This window comes from Filicampus tigris, chromosome 11, assembly GCF_054856515.1.
Source record: "Filicampus tigris isolate MCC_2025a chromosome 11, RoL_Ftig_1.0, whole genome shotgun sequence".
Classification (NCBI taxonomy): Eukaryota; Metazoa; Chordata; class Actinopteri; order Syngnathiformes; family Syngnathidae; genus Filicampus; species Filicampus tigris.
In genome coordinates, this window is record NC_141227.1 from 8055933 (window position 1) to 8079561 (window position 23629).

Genomic DNA, 23629 nt, shown 5'->3' on the forward strand with positions numbered 1-23629 from the left:
CTTGCTTCAATGCATTACTACGTGTGAATTAGGGAATACAAATTTTACACAAAATTACAAGTGGTCATTAAAATTCCATTTTTAACATTACTTTTGTGTATCAACCACCGACTCATATTAGCCATTTCTTGTCATGACTCCCAAATACAGATAAGTGGGAAGCAAATTATTATTGACAATGATGAATAACGAAACAGGGATCACTTATAATACTGCACACACAATATTTAGAGTATATGAAACTGTAGATTTGCATACAGTATTATCAGGCCAAATAATCTTGGCCCTCTTCCCTCCACCATGGAAGAAATAAGAATGCTGCTAACATTAGGATCACAGATGTCATTTTTAATAGCCTACACATACATATTTTTTAAAATGTTTCTTTTCATAAGCCTAGTTTTTATTTAATTTATAACGACCACTCTATTCTCTATGGTTGAAAATAAAAATCATTTTCTTGGCAGAGGTTGGCTGTGACCCGAAAACTCTGAACGCATATCAGCATACACACGTCAGTGCTTTCTGCTGTTACACCTTGCCTGAGGTTGAATGTCAATCTTCACTGTCATTATATTTCGGCCCCATTAACTATTGATCTTCTGCACGTCAACATTTAATCCCAGCAAAATGGCCCATATGGTTGTCCAGTCAAAAGGGTCAATTCAAGGTTGACAGAGTATGGGGACACAGAGTAACTACACGACACTACACAAGCGGCCTGTTAGCAATACAGTATTGCAGTGTATACACTTGGGTATAAACTAGAGATTACAATTTTTTGTTTACTTTTTCCTTATTTTTTTGGTGCACCCTGCTGAATATTTACAAGGATTATATTCTGCACTTCCTCCCTGCTCACCTGGGATTTGCAAACATATTTTCTATCAACTGCCTCCAACCAAAATAGTAAAATGTTTTGCTTTGTCAGTGTTTTTTTTCTATACAACACAAAAACATGAGTTTCTATATTAGTTTAATTGTATGTATAGGTCTTTGGGAAAATTATAGCCCCGTGTGCTCTATCAGTAAAATTGAAAAAATACAACTGTATTTGAAATAGGATTAGGACTCTCAAGATATGTATTTAAGTTAAGGTATTTTTCCTTCTGTGTAGTCTTCAATTTAATACAATAAAAACTACTACTTACTTACAAGAGTAAACAATGCCTGAACCTTCCAACCTGATAAGTACGGTGATTTGCATAATGTAAAATAACCATTCAAATTCCTCTAATAAAAACAACCACTTTTTATTAATAAAACGTCACATTTATTCCAAATTCATATCGTTAACATCGAGCATTACAAAACTGCAATGTTTCAGCATATACCATCACCACCCAAAAAAACAAACAAACAAACAAAAAGTATTACAGTTACTGTGCCGTGTCAGTTTCTGACATAAATGGTTAATCAGTTGTGATGGAGACTGAACAAAAAACAAGCAGAAACAATAAATGAGTTGTTTGGACCAGTCCTGCTCTACAGGATTACTGTGCAGAGTGAAATCCACTAGAATCCAGTGTGGCTTTAGAATAATCCCATCAGAACTGCAACGGTGCCATGCTACTACAGAACACCCAAGCCTGTTAGCCCTGATGAGAGCCTATAGTGAAGGAACGTAGAGAAGTATGACAGAGAAATGAAGCAATCCTTGTTAATTACACTAAACACAACAACCTCTGTTGTACATAACAAACCATTTAACAGCCTGCTGCCTACAGAAATTGAATTTGCTATCAAAAAGAGGTCTAGGAAGGAACACAGAAAGTAAACATTGCATATTAAGAAACAAATCTCCTGGAGTAAGTCTTCATATAAAGCTCTGTGACACAAAGCCAAAAGAAAAGTATGCTTTTCCCTGGGTTCAAAGCAACCCTGAGTTCGCACATTGCATCTTATGCAATTGATACTGAGTTAATACGCACCTCTGCCTATGAAAATATGCTCTCCTGATTAATGGAAAGCAAGTGCTACTCAGGTAAACCTTGCATATTTGTGCCAGCCATTGACACATTCACTATCATTTTGTAAACTGTTATCCAAATAGACATGTCCAAAAGGACTCTCAGTATGGAGCAAACTTCTGTCGCTCAGACTTTTTGACGCCAGCGGTTGGTATTTTTGCAGTGTAAGGGGCTAAACCCTGTGTTAGGCTGGTAGCTGCTGCTGGATGGACAGCCAGAACGGGAAGTGTTTTCATGCCAAGCAGGCTGGAAACAGGGACGGCATAGTGGGAATTTTGGATGGCCTGTAAGGCGGAGGGAGAGTGGACGTTAATGTTGGTGGGAGCTGGGGTGGTGGCCGCCAGAACGGCTAGAGAGGTAGCAGCATTGGAGGCGGTGGAAGCAGACTGAGCGTAGCTCATGTTGAGGTCAACTGGGGTCGCAGCGGAAGCAGCCTGCATGGTGTATTTAGCCATCTCTAAGCTGCGCGCCGTGATGTTGGAGGGGATGTTGAGACGGTGTGAGGTTAAGAGAAGACAATGGAACGTGAAGGGACAAAAGGTGGGTAAGACAACAAAGAAGAGATGGGGGGAGAGAGAGGAGAAAACATGAGAGTCAGAGTAGTAATTTGTTAAAAAAGCAGACATGATCCGGATTTGTTTTTATGTCATCAAGAGACTGGAGCAGTTAGCTGCAACAAATCCAACCACACCTTGACCACAATTATTCTGTCCTCATAAAAATGCTTGGTTGGCTTTCATGTCAGCGTGCACTGTACACTGCAGCCCTGATTTAAATGGCTGCTGTGCACCATGTCTTACCTGGCGCTGATGAGGTACTGGGCCACGCTAATGCTTGCCGGTGAGCCTGTGATCGTGACTTGGCGCATGGCTGAGCCATCAGTGGCACTGGCAATTTTGATGTGAGCTCCCGAGACCTGGCGAATTTCATTGATCTTGCTGCCTTGTCTTCCAATTATGCAGCCAATAAACTAGAAGAGCAGGAGAGTGAAAGAATGTAAATAGCAAATGAGCTCAGGTTTCTCCCCTTCGCAGGAATTATATCACAAGGGAACAACTAAACCACACACACACAAAAAAAAGCACCACAATGAATCCTTAAGAGGAGTGGGTTCCCAGTTGTTAACTGAAATAGAGGGAATATATTACAGCTCACTTTTAGGGATTATGCAAAATGTGTGAGATGTTGCCAACCTTTCACAAATCAACAGAAGCCAGTAGTAGAGCATCTAAATTTTGAGGGGGTGGCGCATGTGTGTCCATTTGTTTGTCAATTAGCACGCCACTTCTGGAAGGATGATACTATTATGGCAGTTCTACTGATGCCTAAGGGCATAGGGGCATTAAACTAAATCTTTATATCTTTAAATTTATCCAATACCACGCCAACTTAATGGGTGTTTCCTTGTCACATTTGCCATTCTCTACACGTTTTGGAGAAATCCGTTTTGAATTTTTCTTACTGTTTATACTGTGTCAAAAAAGTGGTGGCCTGAGACCTGCACGGTACTTTAGTTCAACATTACTTTGCTTCACTTTGACCAAATTATTTTTAAACAAACATCCTTATTATAAAGGCATCTGCACTAACATTGCAGACTAAGCTGTTGAGAGCATAAATGAATTCAAGGAAAAGAGGATACAGTTCTTATATCAAATTACCGATACCCAAACATTCCTGATCAAAGCTAGCCACAAAGACAGTGCTAATGAAGTACGCAGCATCCAGATTATTGGTGTGGATTCTAACTACTGCCACAACACAAACAATGAAACACTTACATCATTAGGTATTGCCAGCTCCTGTGAACTTGTGGGGGCAGACGCATCCAATCCTGTAAAGTAGGACACAGAACGCTAACAACCGCATGGCGCTAATGGCTTCCACTTTTATGACATAACAAATTGACCTACTTTTAGAAGTTATTACTTTTGATAACATGGGAGTAACAAAAAGAAGCTTTCAAGCCATGTGTACTATACACGATATACATAGGCTATTTAACACACATTCTAGCCACATATTTCACACAGCTACATTGCTAATGCGATAATGTCATATACAGCATGGCTTCTTTTACATCAGTCCTCTGTATGTGGTGCGAGCTCAGTTAGTTGTGGCAGACTGCATGGAAATGTGGGTTGATAATGTCAGGGATAGTCTGAACCAAGATCATGTTAGATTTTGAGGGGGGATGTTGCTGGATGGGAGGGATGCGGGTCAAGAGATTGGGATTTGTTTCAGACGGCGAAATTGGGCACTTTCAGAGGATTGGGAAATAGTGACAAATGGTTAAATATTCACAAATGTGTAAATATTACTGTCATTTTCAAATTTCCCGCTTTGGTAACTTATTTCAACTATATGGACAAAAGTATATGCCTCATTGAATTGATTAATTTATCAGGGGTTGTGCAGACATGTGAGAGGAGTCTCTAATTCTACATTGTGAGAACAGTTTAAGGATAATACCCTTCCTGTTCCACCATGAGTGTGCCCCGCTGTACAAATGAAGGTCCATAAAGTAAGAATTGTGGTTTGGACGAATTTGAGAACCCTGATCCATCAAAAACCTTTGGGAGAGGCATAGCTTGTGAGCCAGCAGACCTTCTTGACCAATATCAATGACCTCTGACCTCAAAGGTTCCTTCAGATGAATATAAAATGTCCACATTTATTTTCCCCTCCAAATAGATTTTCATAATACTTTTGTCTATACAGTCTACATGCTATCCACACTGTAACCCACTTTGCGGGTTTCACAATTTGTTTTGATCTCCACTAGTGCTTCGTGAGATGTGGCCACTAACAATTGACCTGAGAGAAGGAATGGCCTCTGCGAGAATGGAGGCAACCCTGATGCTCTCTAATGTGACACAGGGCTGTTTGATGTTGTGATTGGAAGAGGAGTGACGACAGAGGGATCGATGGTCTTCCCCGGGGAGCCGTGGGTACGTACCAGGGAAGGTAGGGTTGCTCTGCCCAAGGGAAGGGAGGGGGATATGCTGCATAGCCAACTGGTGAAGCTTGGTCAACTGCAGGGTAGGAAGGAAGTTAGAGCTAACCAATCAAACTGGATTATTTCAGAGGAGTTGACAGCTACAATACAGAGACAATCTGAAGTTCACAAACATCACAGATGGTGTCAGTGAGAAGATTCTTTTCCTTCAGAAAGCATGCTGGATTCTCATGGAAGTAGTCTGAAAATACAGTCACATCTCTGGCTACAAAACTACAACTTTATCATGAAGGGACTACCTTTAAACTTTGATTTCAATCAGTGCATGCTGCTAATTTGTGTTAGTGTTAGTAATGTTGACAAATCAGAGTTTCATTGATGCTGAGACTATTCAGAAAGGGGATCGTTGGGACTGGTGGGAGTGGGCAGAGTTGGACAGAATGGGGAGGAGTCAGTCATTTAAAGGAACACACTTACATCTTGATGAGCAAAAGCATATTGCCCTGGAAGTGCAAATGCCTGGATGGTATAAGAGAAGAGATGTGATTATGTTTCAGTTGACATATGAGCACGAAGAGTAAACTCAAGCATGCGTGCTTTATTCAAAATCCATTCCCTCACTTTTTCCATAGCTAATATCTTTAATGGGTTTGATGGAATGTTATCTGTATGCTATCTGATGTTTTTACCCCATTTTGACTAGCCAGAAATTCAATAACAGATGTCAGATAAATCACAGCAGCCTGTGCCAAATCTAGGACAGTGGCAAGCCAGTTAATGGAAAACAACAGCTTGAGTCACGATATTGTTTATGTTTCACACTGCAGGGAATTAATAATGGAAATGGGTATCATTTATATCCGTCACACACTGGCTACATTGTTGAATGTGTTTTAATCACGCTATTTCCTCCTCTTAATGCTTACATGTGTGTAATATAAAGCTGTTACTGCCTCTCTAGTGTCATAATAACCACTTAATTAAACAAACCACTTAAAAAGCTTTTTTTTCAAACTTAGTTCGGACATAAAAAAGGGGGGGATCCCATAACAGTTTTTATTTGGTCAACGGGACAAGATTTTTTTTACATTTGATCAATAAAATAGTTTAAAGGGCACACGTTTATGGAAAAAGACATCTAGATTCGTGTTTATTGTTATAAATATTTTCCGTGTTAATTCATTTATCGATATACTGTACATCCATGAAACGTTGAGCAGTTAAGTTTGAGGAAACCCAACATTTTCAAGTCTTTTTTTTTTTTTTTTTTTACAAAAAGGCAAAGTTGTAGATGGCAACTTACTTGTGCAGGGTGCTGTTGTGCTAATACTGCATGAGCTCCAGCAGGTATGGCTTTTGGACGGTAGGGAATAGTTGCTCCTTTTGGAGGAGACTAGAGACAAAGTCATGGAAACAGAATATTTTATATACAGAACTCTTACTAAAACTGATACATTTTACATCACTTATATCCCTCGCTGAATCTTTTAATAGCCGTCTAATCGGTTGAGAAGGTTACATGGACCTTGCATGCCACAGATGAAATAAACTCTTAATTTGCAAGACTTTTCATTTTTCCAACATGAGGGTAATCGTGCCCTTGTCAAGAAGGTTGGTAAGAGAGATAAATTAATGATCCCAACTCGTTCACTCAGAAAATACATATTATGCTGTGACATGAAGTAAAACAGGTATTGTGATAATGCTTCATGATATTATTTAATAATAGCCCATCTGATGGGTAGCAGCTTCATGAATGTAAAGGTGAGTTGATTTAAAGCTTAAGTCACTAATTACTTCAGCTCTTAGCTCTTAATTATCACTTTAGAAATAATGGCTTCATGGTCGAAAGGTTCTCTTTGCAAAATTTACACCAAAGCATTGGGCCGTTTGACGACAGGAAAATGAATATGCATATATATAGTAAAATAAAAATATCATAACACAACCACTAATGAAAATGTAGACACACTTGAAATGTATTTTAATGGATGGTATAATGTAAACGGTACTTCCGGTGATTCTGTACATCATTGTATATGACCTGCAGTGAGGTTGAACTCACTCAATGCAAAGCTTTTCCAACACACTGAACAAATAAACAAATGTGGCACCGTTGTGTGTCAAGACAAAGCTCATGACGAGTCGTTTCACAGCACTTACCTCCAGCATGATAGAGCAGATGTGTCGCACACACTGAGTGATGGCCTGTGGAGTGCCAGAGATTGTGACAGCCCTCTCGGTCGAATCCGGCAGCATGTCTCCTGCCACCTGAACCTGGGCCCCTGTGGTCTTGACATCACCAGACAACAGAGCAAAATGACTATTTATTGCCAGAAAGAGCTCTCCATCACCCAAAATTGAAATCTCAGTCTCAAGCACCTGCAACTTTACCCTGATAAGATTCCGACATGCAAAGAGCAGCTGCCACTGCCAGCCAAATAGAAACGTGTGCACCAATATTTAAAGAGGTGAACATAAATAATCTCCAGTTAGGATGGGCTTCCAGACCCTGCACAGGCTTAGTCATTCCGATTCTCATATGCAGCTATACCGATGCAGTTCCACAAAATGTAAGGAAAGGAATATCATGGATGCTTGATTGAAGTGTTTGATATTTGAGGACCCTTGATGCCAGAACATCAGGTAGAAGGCAGTCTCTTCTCATTCATATGCAGACAAACAACTTTCTGAGAGAAAATTGCAGAAACACAAGGCCTCCTACCTCTCGGATCTCTTTGATTTTAGATCCTCCTTTTCCAATCAGTGAGCCACACTGGCTCCCCGGGAAAACCAAGCGTAGTGTCACAGGCGGATTGCTTGTCACATTGCTGTTTGTCATCGCCACCGTTATATCCTGAGGAGAAGATCAACAATGTATTGTCGATATTAGCACAAACTTGAAAATGTAAATATGGGGATGTCAGCAATACTGACCTCCTCAAACTTTTGCGCAATCATGGAGAAAGCTCTGAAGATTCCCTCCGTGGGTCCTGTGATGGTTACTATCCTTTCGGGGGATGAGCCTTCTGATATGTTGATGCGAGCGCCACTCTGAGAAAAAAAAAAATCCAATCTAATTCCTATGCTGTGTCGTGCAGATCTGTGAGAATATGCTAAGACACACACTGTTTATTTCTTACCTCCTCTCTCATTTTCTTCACTGTTTCCCCTTTCTGGAAGCAAATAAAGGGGATTAACTGATTTCATTCCATTTTAAGGATGGCCGTGACACAATAAATTATGTTTTATTTTAAAATGAACCTACCTTTCCAATTATACTGCCAACTTCCTGTAATGAAAAGAAACCTTTAATAACAGCCCTAACAAGCTATAACCAAAACGGGTATTACAAAAACATGGACTTACAATACAACAGTGAATTCATTCCTCAATTCCACATTGGTCAATTACCTTTCCATGCATCAATAACCTCAGTGTCAATGTAACATTCAGGGTCCCATCTGAGGCCATTTCTTCCCTCTCAGACATGCCCTGTGTTTTCACACCTTGTATGGAAATACTCTGCAAAGGAATTAAGAGAGTTTAGGCAAGAGATATATTCAGGGTTCTTCAATGATTAATGTAAAAATTCGTAGAGATGATACAGACATTGATGTCCTCACTTTCCCTGCTAAATGACCTTATATTACAGTACAGTTAATGCTGCCTGTGGAACTGTATCATTTCCAGTTTGCCACTGTGACTTGACTGAGAGAATGCCTTCAGACTGATAATAATGTAAGAGCAATAACAAAATCCTTGGCTGTATCATCATTCTATCAATCTCCAGGAGAAATAAAAATGATTTATATCTGTAAAGATGTTCAGACCCTCATCAAGGGACTGAGTCTGGACCAGTGAGGTTTTTCTCCAGATCCTGTAGTTGTGAGTGCGGAGAAGATAAGCCTATCACGAGGCGCAATCTTACATGGGGACCAAGTCTTTGGTTCCGGCTTAACGCAAGATGTGTGACTCCCTTGGATATGATAAGACACAAAGGACGCCACTGTGGAGAGCCGACAATCAAGTGATATGTGTGTGATGGTCTCCAATGTACTGACACACAATTTCAGCTCGGAAGACACAGTGAATCAAATCTTTGTTGTCTATGCAGAACAAATGAAGAATGTTTGGAGGCATTCAATGTCGGAAGAGAGGCTGCTTGCTAATAACACACAAAGAGAAAGAAGACTCTTTCTTTTTTTGACCAGATTGGATTACCGCGTATTATTTTGGTATTATGAAAGTGTTATTTCTTTATTTATGAAGTGTCTTGGAGCATGCAGACTTCCCCTGCGGTGAATGCCATAATTAGTTATATACCCATAGAGGAGAATAGCAATTTTTATGTAAAACCTATGCTTCTCTGTCGCAGTACGATCAAAATCAATGAAGAGAATTTCCTCTTTGTATTAGTCAGACTTTTGGGGAGTAGGTTTTGTATTGTGTGAAGCCTCATCTAAACCCTGCTGGCCCAAGCAAATGTACAGTAGATTGATTCCCTGATACAATAATACAATACAATGCAATTTTATTTATATAGCGCATTTCATAACAGCTAGAGCTGAAACAAAGCACTTTACAAACAATACAATAAATTAAAGAAAAACAATAAAAAAGGCTGTGATACACGGATTAATAAATATAGATATAAATAAATAATAATAAATAAATACCTCCTGGAAGGTAAAAAGGGGAAGATAGCGTGGCTACATGCTATTGGTGCATACCCATGAGCTGTTATTTGTTAATCCGGATTCATCTGGTCCTACGGCAGGATTTTGTATACACAATTACATTTGTAATACATGACTAGTGACCCGCCCACAGATCCCTGTTTGGATACTTACATAAACCAATGAATGACAAACTCCTTGCTGCCATTCCAAACCTTGAAGAAAACAAAAGCAGAGAGGGAACTTTAGCATAATCTTGGTGCAATTACCAGAATAAAATATGATGATTTGATAATGAGTTCTTTTTTATTCACTGTGCTCTGAAATTATCCTGTCATATGCCAGTGTTGATTCTGACCAAATTACCAAATCCAATTAATACCTCTGAGGTTGTTTTGCTGTCAACAATGAAGCTTCTTTTCTCCTCTGTGTATTATTATAAAATTACAGCGCCAACATCAAATAAACAGCAACATCTCTTCCTAATCCTATAGGCCAGGATTTGTTTAGTCAATGCTAAGACCCTTTTGACCCATTTCTGTCACCTCTAGTATGTCAGCGCCTACTCAAGACTTCTGAACAAAACATTGGCACACAATGGCATCCACAGTGTACACAACATGATAAAAACAATTAATACAGCCTACTAATCATTCAGGCCGGTGAAAAAAATCGACATTGATGGCTTTATGATTTTTGAAAACGGTAATGAGGTGGTAATTTTATTTCCATGTGATAAAACCATGCTTCTTTTATAAAATCAAGTGCTTTTTGGAGGAGCACAGGAAACAATGTTCACCACAAGTTGATGTTCTAGCAATTGGTGGAAAATAGACAACTGATGTATAATAATAATCCGTTTATAAGGTATTGCTAAAATCCGGTTGAAGTAACTTTAATGCACCAAACTGAAGACAAACAGCCATCTTAATCCATTTCACCTCACTGATTGAAGTCAGGAGTTATACATAGGTGCAAAGATGCTCCTTCTTTCATTGCCAACATTCCAGTTGTCTGCAACGCTGCTGGCTATCCAAAGTAGACGGTGAACACCCTACTGTACATCTTGTTATTGTATCTCCGGATGAAGGCCTTATGCAACACGAAAAAATTGAAAAATGTACTGACCTTATGTGAAAACCATTCACTCCTCTCCTTTGTGTTGGGCAACGCCTAACAGTAGTAGTTTGTTTGTTGTCCGTGTTCGGTGTTTACTTCCTTTGTTGTCAGTTATCCACAGAGTGGACAGATGGCTCTCTGTGCCCTTAGACTGGCTGGAGTGGAGGCTGGCTTTGCTATTAGTCCCTCAGCTTAGCCCAAGATAAGCCCCTACACAGGGCAAGTGAACCCACATCTCTTGCCTAATTCTCCCCGTCCCTGCCACCAAAGAGGCGTTCCTCCACACGAAGATCCACAGGCTGAAGAGGCCTAAGGGCAGGGCAAAGAGTCTCTTCTGCTGGCCGCTGTCCAAGCCACAGATAGCAGTGGCTACAGTTAGGGCCACCACAAAAAAACCCAATCCTTTTATTAAACATAAAAATATTACCATAAAAAAAAACAGACAGAAAGATGCAGTTAAGTGATATTGCTTGTAAAGTTTGGAGGGTAAAAAAAAAAAATATGAAATCGGTTCGTTGTGCTTGGAGCCCGACTAATTGAGGGCTGAAAAGGACAATGTGGCGTTGGAGGTATTTAGTGATGTTAAGCACAATGTCCTCGTGGGGTGCTTCCCCCCCCTCTCCCTGCTTTGCCCTCCCCCACACCAAGCCCCTCTGCCCTGGAAATGAGGCCATACAAGATACAATACAGCCCTTCTGCGCAGAAAAATGTATTCAGCTGAGCTTCAAAATTGTGAGGGAAGTGAATCAGTGAAGCATAAGTGGCATATTTAATTACTATTCACTGTGTTGCACGGAAACAATGATGGCTGCTGTGAGCCTCATGGCTGTCTTTTGGACATCTGAGCGGTGCTCAGCAGTTCAATACATCTCGCTAGTAGTTCTTCTGTGAATAAAACTGTTTCATTTAGTCATGGCGCATGTGAGAATTTTTTTGTGTTAAGTGAGAAAGTAAAATGAAGAGGTCGCGAGTTAAAGAAAGAAAGTCAATAAAAGTTCATTCTCTAATTCTACAAAGATTTATATCGCTATTATTTGGGATGATAAGACATTTCAATTCCAAGTGACTTGTGCCTAATCCCCCCTCCTATGATGATGGTTCTGTTGAGGCTGGGATTATATGTAATGAGATTACTGTGGAGGGATTGCTTAAAACTTGTTACAGGAACTAGTTCCAGTTAGAGTTAAAGACCTACAGAATACACCCTAAACTAATGCTGACTCACCACAGGTCAGGCAAAGTAACAGTATAAGCAATTCTATCTCTTTATGCGCCTAACCCTGAGAATTAAAACCAGCAATAGGCTACTGTATATTCAATTTTGCCACATTTTGAGAGCATCATTCATTACATTTCATTAAGTTAATTGGCTTGGAACAAATTATTATACATTGTTAATTTGACCACCAAATGTCCTCATTAATATGTTTTTACTATTTGCAATATTCACACGAGGCTTGTCAGAAATATTCCAGAACTGCTGTCACAAAGGATGCGTATAATTAAAATCGAAACTGCAAACTACAAGTTTTTCCTATTGATGACATTGCACTGGAGTCAGCCACACTTTCCCAACCTTTACTGACATACCTTCCATTCATTCCTGGAAGGATTCTTCTGGGATCCTCAAAAGCTCTGCGTCACAACCATCTTGATAGCATCCACATCTTCAAAACAGGGTCCCCTTTATGACCCCCTTGAGCTTGGAAAAGAGAGAAAAAAAGTCATGTCAAGTGAGGAGGGAGGTTGCTCCAGCACACATAGGTCAGGAACTGTCGGATGCTCAAGCCGTTGTAAGGTGGTGTGTTGTCATGGTGAAGCAATCATGAATGATGTCACAGCTCATGCCTCTTCTCCTGCAACAATAATTCAGTCTCACTTTAACTGTTATGTATCATCATTATATTTCCATTCATCCAACTTGTACATTGATGATCCTCTCTAGAATGCATAAATGTGCTTATAAAATATTTTATTTTATTATTACAATTAGAGGTGCAACTAACTGATTATCAAATTAATCGATAGTTATTTTTGATAATCAAATAATCGTTTAGGTAACTTTGAAAATTCTGCAAATCCTCAGAATTTGAGCTTCTCGTCAGTATCCTCCAAATTCTGTAGCCCTTGATGAAATTAGACTGATCATCTTTGTGTTGAATCAAAATAAAACATTTGCTTTTACTTTGAAATGATAATAATAATAATAATAATGATATAATAATATGATGATAATAATAATAAATACATTTTCTGACATCTTACGGACCAAGGCAGTAACTGAATCATAAGTAATTTATGTCTGTGTCTATGTCTTTATTTTCTACACTGTCAATTTGAAATAATGTCCTGTTTTTAAATAAAGGGGTGAAAATCAAAACAAGTTTTATCTGATTCATCGATTAATCAAAAAAATTAATTCATTATTAAAATAATTGTTAGTTGCACCCATACTTACCATAAATCAAGAGTTAAATGAGCTGAATCGATTAAAAAATGAAAAAAAAATACATTGTAGTTAAACATTTACGAGGAAAAATGAATCAATTAATGGAAAAATGTTACAGGACTCTTGATATTGTAAATGATGGTTGAAATGAATTAAAGATAGGAGTGAGCCTTGTGGCCCACGGGCCATAGTGTTCCAATCCCTATGGCCCTATAAAACTACCTGAGGTGAAAGAGACAGGCTGTGGCTTTTGTTACTTATTTCTCACCTGTTTTTTATCAATGAATATCTAGGGTCTGGCGTTTGGGGCATAATCCACGGTAACTAGAGAAGAGATTGGGTTGGAGTAGGATAGTTGTTAACTTGTCGCAGTCTTGTAACCCGTGGCGTGATGACCACAGTTGCTGCGGAAGATGCCCCTTGCAAAAGATCATTGCAGTCTGATCTGTTGCATGCTTGTCTCAAAGACGGATGCCCAATCAAAGTAGTTAGTTGACAGGGGGTGCAGTTAAAAAAAATGGATTGGTTGATACACATGCGTCGCGTGTGATGCCCCTTGAAATGTATTTGTTGACAGGGTGAGTGGGGGATGTGGATGTCTCCATTGAGGTGGTTACCGCCCTGTTGGCTCCCCCCCTCAGCACACCACTGGTTGTAACTTTCACATGAATAGCAATTGCTGTTAAAGTTACAACAAGCCTACGCGAGGCGACCAAGGTCTTGTGCTCTTCATGGGACTGTGAAACTGAGCACGTGGTCAGCGAACTTTGAGCGTGGAAATCAATCAATAACTGTCTTCATTCTAGCAGCTGTTCGGGTTTAGCTGCGCCAAACACAACGACATTTCATATCGCAAGACGCTCCATGGACTTCCACAAACTTAACTCTTTTGAAACCTTTCAGGAGGTGTGGAGTTGTTATGGTTACGGAGAAAACCTGGAGGACGTGCTTGAGGGGGAGTTCACGCGGATTAAAGGTAATAATTGTATCTCTTGTGAATTGCTGTGAGCGGTTTAAAGTTAGCTAAGAGTACAGAGCAGTTCTTGTTATTGTACAAAGGAGCTGTATATCTGGATCATGCAGCAACTACTTTGTACCCGGAATCACTGGTCAGGAGGTACTGCCAGGATATTTCAAGGAACTTGTATGGTATGTAAAGCAACATTTGCTTTTATTTGTCACCTCATGTTACTTTGTGAAGCACTAAAATTGATGTACGGCATCATCTTCCTAATAGGAAACCCTCACAGCCACAACCCCAGCAGCAGGTTGACACATGAGACCGTGGAGAGGGTCAGATACAGGTGAGCTCCAATCATGCCCTTAGACACATTCCAAATGGGCCCATGTGCCCTCTTTGAAACTACCTTGCATGAAATGAGTTTTTTTTTTAAAAGAGATCATTTTCTTTCAGGATATTGCAGCATTTCAACACTACCCCTGAGGAATACTCAGTGATTTTCACTTCTGGCTGTACAGCCGCTATCAAATTAGCGGCAGAGGTCTTCCCCTGGAGGTCGCAGACAGAAAGCAAGGCGGGCAGTCACTTCTGCTTCCTCGCTGACAACCATACATCTGTTGTTGGCATAAGAGGACTAACATCTAACCGGGGAGTAGTTACCCTGCCCGTCTCACCCCAGGAAGTGGAAAATAGGGCAAAGGATAAGACTGAGGGTGAAGATGCGGTTTGTCAGACGCCACATCTCTTCTGCTACCCGGCACAGAGCAACTTCTCGGGGACGAAGTATCCCCTTAGCCATGTAGAAGGCATCCGGGCAAGACGTCTTTATCCAGCATGTGACCATCGAGGCCAGTGGTTTGTGCTGCTGGACGCAGCCTCGCTTGTCAGCTGTTCTCCTCTAAACCTACAAGACTGCCCTGCCGATTTCATTCCCATCTCCTTCTACAAGATATTTGGCTTCCCTACAGGTCTGGGGGCCCTTCTTGTCCGCAACCACGCAGCAGGCATACTAAAAAAGACTTATTTTGGAGGAGGCACAGCAGCATCTTACCTTTCCGGAGAAGATTATTATGTGCAGGCTGCAAACCTTTCTGACAGGTAAAGCCGTGAACGCATCGACAAGCATAGAGACCGTCTCTGAAAACACCATAACTTTGCATACCCTGTCATGTAATGTTTGTTTTTTCTGGATAAGATTTGAAGATGGCACTGTCTCGTTCTTGGACATCATTGCCCTCAACCACGGCTTTGAAGCTTTATACACGATCACCGGTAACTAAGGGTGACACTACAAAAAATGCAGAGGGAAACAACAGTCATCTGTTCCTTTTCTTTCTTTCAGGGGGAATGGAAAACATTCAACAGCACACCTTTGGCTTAGCTCGTTATACTTACATGCTTCTGTCAAGTCTGTGCCATGGCAACGGGCGACCAGTGGCCCAGATGTACACACAAGGCCAGTTTGACAGCCCAAGCACCCAGGGCGCAATACTAAACTTCAACCTTATCGATCCGCGTGGAGAAATAATTGGATATTCACAGGTACATATGTTGAATTGCTCACGCCACATCAAGTAAAAAAGATCCAGTGTGGTAATGCATAATAATAATTGTCCGACAGGTAGACCGAATGGCAAGTTTGTACAACATTCATGTGCGCACCGGTTGCTTCTGCAACACTGGAGCTTGTCAGAGCTTTCTTGGGATCACAAATCAGCAGATGAGGAGAAACCTGCAGGTAGAAAAAGAATAGTGAAATGCATAAAAACACCGTTTTTCAAAATCTCTGCTCATTGAATGAAACGTTGTCTTTTTCTTTTTCAGGCCGGCCACGTCTGCGGAGACACCATCGACTCGGTGGACGGGCAACCGACCGGATCTGTTCGCGTTTCGTTTGGCTACATGTCAACGTTTGACGACTGTCAAAAGTTCCTGAGTTTTGTTGTCGAGTGCTTTGTCAAGAAACCAGTGTCGGTTGACAGCGCAAGACTGGAAAGGCTTAAAGCAGCCATTGTATCAAATGAAGAGACAACAGTCAATATCAATGAAGTAAGGCACAAAGTTGAAGCGAAGAAGAACGTTTCACGGAAGGGATTTGAACCCCTGCGTCCAAACAGCCGTGAGGGTCCTTATACATTGACCAACATCTACATATATCCTATCAAATCATGTGGTGCATTTGAGGTGTGAGCATCAACTTTGTGTTATTATTTCACTTCCTGCATTCTTTATCTTTACACAGTAAATTTTGTCATTTATTCTAGGTCCACAACTGGCCAGTGGGACCTCAGGGTTTACTATATGACCGAAGCTGGATGGTGGTAAATGGAAATGGCGTGTGTTTGAGTCAGAAAAGAGAGCCACGTTTATGCCTCATTCACCCGCGAGTTCATCTGTCCTCAAACGAATTGCTCCTGCAGGCATCGAGTCAGTCAGTCAGTCTCTGAATGCGACACACTGCTCAAGCAAGAAAAAAAAAGCTGCCAATCAGTCTGTAATTTTTCTTTCTTAAAGGATTTTCCTACTGTCCTGCAGGGATGAATACCATTTCAGTTCCACTGGAAATCAGGACTGAAATGCACGCGAGCTTTCCAGTCTGTCAGAATAAAGTGTGTGGTGACAGGTGAGTTGTGGACATTTGGTTGATATTTATTATTTCCTTTTACAGCACTCTAAATGCTACTTTTTGACGACAAATGACATTTAAAAGCAGGGGTGTCAAACTTGTTTTTGTCACAGGCCACATCATAGTTATGGTTTCCTTCAGAGGGCCGTTATGACTGTGAATCCTAATAAATGTATGATCACCCCATGTTATGGTGCATGTAACATATGGTGTATATGTAACAAATTGAGGAATAACTAGCTTTGAAATCATTTTAAAAAGTGAAGACAATTTGCAATGTTGGTATTTTAGCAAGAAACATGAAGTTGATGCACATAATTTATTTTCGCGTGCCACACAAAAATATGTGGCGAGCCAGATCTAGCCCTCCGGCCTGCTGTTTTAAAGCCCCATAATTTAAAACAAAACATATGCCCCTGTTTTTTAGGGAAAATTAATCAATGAGTAAGAGGTGTTATGGATGAATTTTGACGATCCAAAGTTTTGTTGCAAAAAACGTACAACCTTCTCTTTGTGAAATCAAACTGTAGCGGTATATCTCTGGGGTTCTCCTAAACGCAATCGTCCTGCTTTCCCCAGGGTGGAGACGATAGACTGTGGAGATGAGGCTGCATCGTGGCTTTCAGACTTGCTTGAACAGCCATGCCGCCTGATAAGACAAAGTCCAGATTTTACCCGACACATGAAGACGAAGTCTGATACAGGTAAATGTGTCTGAATTTTACTGTGGTTTGTGTTGCAATGCTTCAAATACTATCTTACATCTAGACCAGATCAAAGGGAAACACTATAAACTCCATTCCTCCATTTTTTTTATAACACTTATCCTTCTTAGGCTTGCTAGTGAGCTGGAGCCTTTCCTACCCCAGCTGACTTTGGCTTCTTGACTTTTTTGGTTGTGTTACATGGTACAGCCTGGATGGGTCACCAGGCAATCACAGGGCACACAAATACAAATAACTATTTTCATATTTGGACAATTTAGAGCAGCGCTTCTAAATTATTTTCTGTTACGCCCCTGGAGCCCTAGCAAGAAGAACATTTTACGGGCCGCCCCTCCCCCCAACTCTCTCCCGCGACAATATAAATAGTACCATTTGTCTATAAAATTGTTATAAGTGCATAGTATTAAGTCCTGCGAAGAAAGAAATATAGATCAACTTACAAGAGAGATTAACTTTATGAACATTTTTTGGTCTCTCTGCACCCTGTTAAATATTTTTCCATGGTGTCTCTTAAGGATCACTGCACTATATAACTCCTGCTCTGAGCTGTGTGCGCGCATATGCTTGAGGGGGGGGGACCCTACCCCTTAGAGCTACTCCCTGCGCCCACTCTTAATGAGAGCGCCATAGCCATCTAACATAGTGGTTGTGCAATTGCACTTTATTCTACTATGGGAAAAAAAATGTAGCCTGGGGTCAGACAATTTTGAGCTTGCTGACAAAAGCTGTGAATACTGACAGTATGTACATCTGATCTCTTGGGGTTTTTAAAAAAAAAATACATTTGTAAAAATTCCCCCCAAAACCTTTTTCCACAATCAATGTCATTATGGTGTGTTGTATGTAAATGAGGGGGAACATGAATTTGTTCCACTTTGGAATGAGGTTGTAACATAACAAAATGAGGAAAAAGTCAATGCTGTGAATACTTATGAATACCGAATGCACGATACCTTCTTTGAATAGCAGCGAAAGAAATTTAGATCACCATTGTCTATTTAATTGAGAGTGCACAGGCTGAATACGAAATAACAGCAAATATACTGAATGTGCAGCTTGTGTGCAATAATCCCTCCACCTTGTAGAGTAGAACTTCAATTTTCACATTCATTGAGGATTTCCAGCAGAGATGAGTGCCTGAAAATCGATGGGTAATATACAGTATTTTCCTTCTAGCCGTCACCTCCTCGTCACTCTCCCTGGTGAATGAAGCTCAGTATCTCATGATCAACCGTGCAAGTGTGGAGCTCATTCAAAAAGTAATGAGCAGCAGGTTTGAACACATGCCGTCTCATTCAAAAATGCTCAATGTGCACTTTGTGCAGTGAAAGTTATCAGGATGTGACAACGCCTCTACATTTACATAAAACTGTATAATTTAGAGAGTGCAACAAAATAACATGCAATTGCCACGATTCCTTTCAAAGGCAAGACCATCCAGAGCTTGACACACAGAACATCATCAGTCGGTTCCGATCCAATTTTGTCATCTCAGGGGTTGAACCATTTGAGGAAGATAATTGGTCACACTTGATTATTGGCAACATTCGATTCATGGTGAGCTGCCACTTTGGGATATGAGATGACATCCTCGAATGTGCCAGAAGTAGCTTCTTAAAAAGCTAAATGTGCTTTCTGTGTGATAAATCAAAAGGTTAAAGGTCAATGTGTACGGTGCCAAATGGTTGGAGTTGACCAGAACACTGGGACCAAAACAAAGGAGCCTCTGATGTCTCTTTCTGCGTACCGCAATGGAAAGGTAAGTCGAGGCCAAGTGATTTCATTATATCCAATCCTACATTCTTGTTTGTTTGCAATGTTTTTTTCAAATTGTGGAGAAATAAACATAGCCAAACGTACGGTGGCTACTCCTCCTCCAATTTGGAAAAAAAAACCTGACCCCCCCCCCCTGCTAGACACTCAATTCTTAGTATAATATTTAGCTGCGCGTCATGCTGCTCCTTATTTCTGGCATTTCCAGGTTACATTTGGCGTGTACTTGACCCATCAGTTGCCAAAAGGTTCACAGACAGCTGGTGTCCTCAGTGCTGGCTCCCACATACTGCCGGAGCCCCATACTTCTGAAAATGATCATCCATTTCTACCAACATCTCTTTCTTCAGCAAACACCGGGGACTTACCCTAAACATGAATTTCTGGGGAATTTCTGTCATGATTGCGGATAGGCTATGTGTTGGGTTTGCACAGGGTTCTTATTTTATACTGTATATATTGTTGTTTGCCACATTTCATTTTAGTGACATCAATGGCCCTGGTCCTGAAAGAACCAGGGAAAGGGGTTGAACTTTTTTTTTCTCAGTGTCTAAGCATTGAGTCGATACAATATGACTAATATATGCAGCGTTTGATACAGTAAATCATAATATACTGTTGGGCAGGTTGGAAACTTGGGTAGGACTAAATGGAATAGTCCTAAATTGGTTCGGGTCCTACTTGGAGAAAAGGAGTTATTTTGTGACCATTGGAAGTTTTAAATATGATTGAATAGCCATGGCATGTGGGGTACCTCAAGGGTCAGTCTTTGGAGCTCTTTTGTTCAGCCTGTATATGCTACCCTTGGGTCAAATTTCTCACAATGGCTATCATGGTAGATGATACACAGCTATATCAATGTCCTCAAGTGACAACAGTTCAATGAAGGTGCAGTCGCTGTCCAAAAGAAATTAATAACTGGTTGAACCAAAATTTCTTTCAACTTAACCAAAACAAAACTGAGGTCATTGTTTTAGGCAATAAAAACTGTTGTAAAAACCCATGTATTTTCATAGACAGGCGCCAGTGCACTCAGCTTCAAAACGGGCGCATATGGAGCGGTGCTGCTCAGTGTGCATTAAGGCAGAAAGCGGGACTGAAGTACTGTAGAGCATGATGTGGTACGCGGTGAAACATACAGTTTGACATTTTATGAATATTTATGATGGACATCAGTCAGCATTTGTTCGTATCTACGAATGTTCGTAAGTCCAATGAATACTTAAGTATTCATGACAAATTCCCAACTTGAGTAAAAAATCTATGGCAGAGACAAATTTCACAAGTCAGGCTTGATGCAATCATTGGTGCTGATTTTAACCTGCTCAACAATTCTTCCTCTGGTTATTCCAGTGGGGCTTTAAATAGTTTTTATTCCAAACACACCACTCATGCTGCTGCCAGAAATCCAAGGCAGATTTTTCCCAGTACAGAAGAAAACTACCAGACTACCAGAGTATCTTACGTTTGTGCAACCCCCGGCCCCCAACCCCAAAAAACTTGTATTTCCTGAAAAATAGTAGAAGGTCAGATTGCTCAGTCAAATGACCATATTCTCATATATTCTATGTTGAAAATCCCAGTCTTAATCACTGTGAAAGTGCTGCGTTCGACCAAATGCCTGAGCCCAGAATTTGCAGAATTTATTGTGAGGACCTAAAATGTCACTGGAGTAAAACACTGTGAGCTATTTTATTGGTCATTTTTGCAGGCACACCATTGGTAAATGGAATTTTATATTCACATTATTGTAATACTTTCATGTCTGTTGTATTAATTATGTACTGTACAGCAGTGCTGGGCATACCGCCTATGTGATGGGCCAGTCCGCCTATCCGCCTAGGACAGACTCACATTTTGGAGGCGATAAACAAGAGATGGGAAACTTGAGAAAAAAATTGCCGGACTAAGCATAGTCGGAAGACCTTTTTTTTCTAAAACATTGTAATCGTCTATTTTCGATAGCCTTACTCACCTATAGGCGATTACTATTTGGTCCAGCCGGACAAAATGGTTAAACGGACATCGGAAGGGTACCGCGCCTGTAGGCGGAAGGCGACAAACGCAAATTTTTAGTAAAATGCCCAGCTCTGCTGTACAGTACATTGTTGAAATGGCTGTTGAACTTTAAATTCAATTAACCATCACCAAATCGACCACATTGTTTGTGTAAATACCATGTATATCATTTAACATTTATTGTGTAGGAAGGCATGGTTATAATGAAAAGATTTATGGCCCCTGAGATGGCTAAAAACAGGTGGATTTTGTTCATATTCCACAAACGCAATATTAATCAGAATGCCATGTTTTAACTAGTGGGTCTACATAGAACATACTCTTGGAAAGAAATTATTTGGGGTTGACTTCCGCTTTAAATAATCAAAATCAAATCAAATCAAAACACTTTATTTGTCACCGAGGGGCAATTTAGAAGGCGTAACAAGCAGCATTGTAGGACAAGACAACATCATAAAAAACATACATCAATTATAATAGGAAAATGAAAATATATATATCCATCTGCTGCCAAGTAAAAAGTGCTCTGTGCTTAATGCTAAGTTCTGCGTGCGTTCAGTCCATCGGTGCCGGTTGGGACAAGGCAGGGTCATTGTTCAGGAGCAGGACTCCTCTGGGGACAAAGGTGGCCCTCCTCCTTTGTGTTCTGCAGCGTGGGCATCGCAGACTTCGACCTGATGGGAGCCACTCAAACACGGAGTGGAGTGAATGTGAGGGGTTGTGCAGAATCCTGTGAGCAAAGCGGATGGTTTATTTTTCGCAAAAGGCAGGTTCTAACAGGGTGGCCAATAGGCGTGTGCGATCTTGCAGAGTGATGGAATAAACCCAGGAGATGAATGAGAATGTTAAGACGCTCTCAATAAAAGTGTGATAGAAGGTAAGGAGAATGTCTTTGTTTACTCCAAAGGATGTAGGTTTCCTGAGCCTCTGATGGCATTTCCTGATGATCTCCTCAATGTTAGAGGAAAACTTCAGGAGGTCAAAGATCGTACCCAGGTATCTGTACTCATCTACCACCTCCACAGGCTCCCCCCGAATGTTGGTAGTAACCAGAGCTGGGCACTTGACCCTTTTTTGCCGGTCCGGCCGCAACCCTCCACCCTTGACCTGGGCACCCTTCCAGCCATATTCATAAACATTGTCGGCCGCCGCCCCGTTCTGCCCCCAGACCCTCCCCCCCCCCCAAAAAAAAGCGGCCATGATTGACGTCGCCGCGGGAGGGATGCTAACGGCAGAGGCTTTATAAAGATCATTAGCTGGCTAATTTACAATCCGAACCCGCCGTGGACATGCTTCAAATGCGGCAGTAGTACTTAACCAACTGCTTGTGCTTACTTGCATTGCGAGCCCCGGGGTTGAATTTGTCGTATTGTATGTATAATTATTTGGGTCCAACAGACAGCAAGAAGTCGCAGTCAGAAAGTTACTTATTTTCCACACTTCCCGGCCTTCAAAATAAAAGCATACCAGCAAACCACTATACACAGCAGGTTTGCGACGGCATTTTTCCGGAAGTAGGAAAGACGAGACAGAAGTGCATGAACTCCACCTTGATGTGCCAGCGTCATCCTTGAGTGCTGCGGGCAGCTTGACTATACTCGTGGACACAAGCTGTTTTGAAACCGTTAAATTCCAAGTCGGGGGCGCGTCGCTTCAAAAAGACAGCAACAACAATGGATATCGTACCTGCAACAACCATAAAGGGACCGAGATGACTAGACTATGCATTTGATTTTATTGCCAAACTAGTTTGCTTTGCAGAAGCAACGAGCTGTGCTGCATCCTCTCTCTCTCCTCTCTGTTTGGGAAACTGTATGTCATCGCAACATGTGACATAATGGATCGATCAGAGCAGCAACAATGCCTGATGGGTGCGTGGTATGTGTTGCAGACCTGTCGCCAACAGCACAATGCGTCGTTCACGTGAATCAATGCGGCAGTTGTCACTCGCGCCAACGCGGGAGTAGAAAGAAGCCTAAAAAGAAGCCGAGTAGGCTGAGATGAAATTTGACCGTCTCGCGACCACGTCAAATGCATGAGGGCCGATTAGTGGGCCGGACTAAAATCCACTTCCAGTCCGGCCATTTTTTTTAAATTTGCCCCCCTGCCCCAAAAATGGGCATCCGGCCAGGCCGGAGGGTCCAACCGGTCCGGCCCAGGGACGGACTGCCCAGCCCTGGAAATAAGTTAAACTCTAATGTAGCCCCGACTACTCAAAGATAGTGTTATTTTGATGTCAAGTAAGTTGGACCAGATTCTAGATTCTCGAAGGCTACAATAGTGGTAAGGGCAGGTGTGCAAATGAAATAGCTGGAGACAGAATTGAGCAACAAAAATAAATTTATTAAA

The 23629-nt window shown here is 41.1% G+C and overlaps 2 protein-coding genes across 6 annotated transcripts; one reads left to right on the forward strand and one right to left on the reverse strand.

Moving 5' to 3' along the window:
- Positions 1 to 1237: 1237 nt before the first annotated feature.
- LOC147139607 (poly(rC)-binding protein 3) lies at positions 1238 to 11242 on the reverse strand. Of its 3 annotated transcripts, none has more exons than XM_086044796.1 (14): positions 10737 to 11242; positions 9783 to 9823; positions 8344 to 8454; positions 8198 to 8221; positions 8073 to 8105; positions 7867 to 7983; positions 7655 to 7786; positions 7093 to 7221; positions 6233 to 6322; positions 5407 to 5448; positions 4930 to 5005; positions 3752 to 3804; positions 2771 to 2940; positions 1238 to 1609 (listed from the first exon to the last, which is right to left on the reverse strand). In XM_086044796.1, the coding sequence occupies exons 3-14, from the start codon at positions 8419 to 8421 to the stop codon at positions 1573 to 1575; spliced, it is 981 nt and encodes a 326-aa protein (XP_085900922.1). In that variant the 5' UTR covers positions 8422 to 8454; positions 9783 to 9823; positions 10737 to 11242; the 3' UTR covers positions 1238 to 1572. The 3 variants fall into 3 exon arrangements, with proteins under 3 accessions (XP_085900922.1, XP_085900920.1, XP_085900921.1); XM_086044794.1 differs by having other exon boundaries at positions 1238 to 2432; positions 10737 to 11232; XM_086044795.1 differs by lacking the exons at positions 9783 to 9823; positions 10737 to 11242 and having other exon boundaries at positions 1238 to 2432; positions 8299 to 8447.
- A 2736-nt stretch (positions 11243 to 13978) lies between these two features.
- On the forward strand, positions 13979 to 22107 carry mocos (molybdenum cofactor sulfurase). Of its 3 annotated transcripts, none has more exons than XM_086044792.1 (15): positions 13979 to 14152; positions 14236 to 14325; positions 14414 to 14480; positions 14591 to 15235; positions 15333 to 15409; positions 15480 to 15679; positions 15759 to 15875; positions 15962 to 16321; positions 16402 to 16564; positions 16652 to 16760; positions 17343 to 17467; positions 18665 to 18761; positions 18916 to 19045; positions 19143 to 19247; positions 19470 to 22107. In XM_086044792.1, the coding sequence occupies exons 1-15, from the start codon at positions 14041 to 14043 to the stop codon at positions 19632 to 19634; spliced, it is 2562 nt and encodes an 853-aa protein (XP_085900918.1). In that variant the 5' UTR covers positions 13979 to 14040; the 3' UTR covers positions 19635 to 22107. The 3 variants fall into 3 exon arrangements, 2 of the variants coding, with proteins under 2 accessions (XP_085900918.1, XP_085900919.1); XM_086044793.1 differs by having other exon boundaries at positions 16673 to 16760; XR_015088611.1 differs by lacking the exon at positions 19470 to 22107 and having other exon boundaries at positions 18665 to 18747; positions 19143 to 19244.
- The last annotated feature ends 1522 nt before the right edge of the window (positions 22108 to 23629 follow it).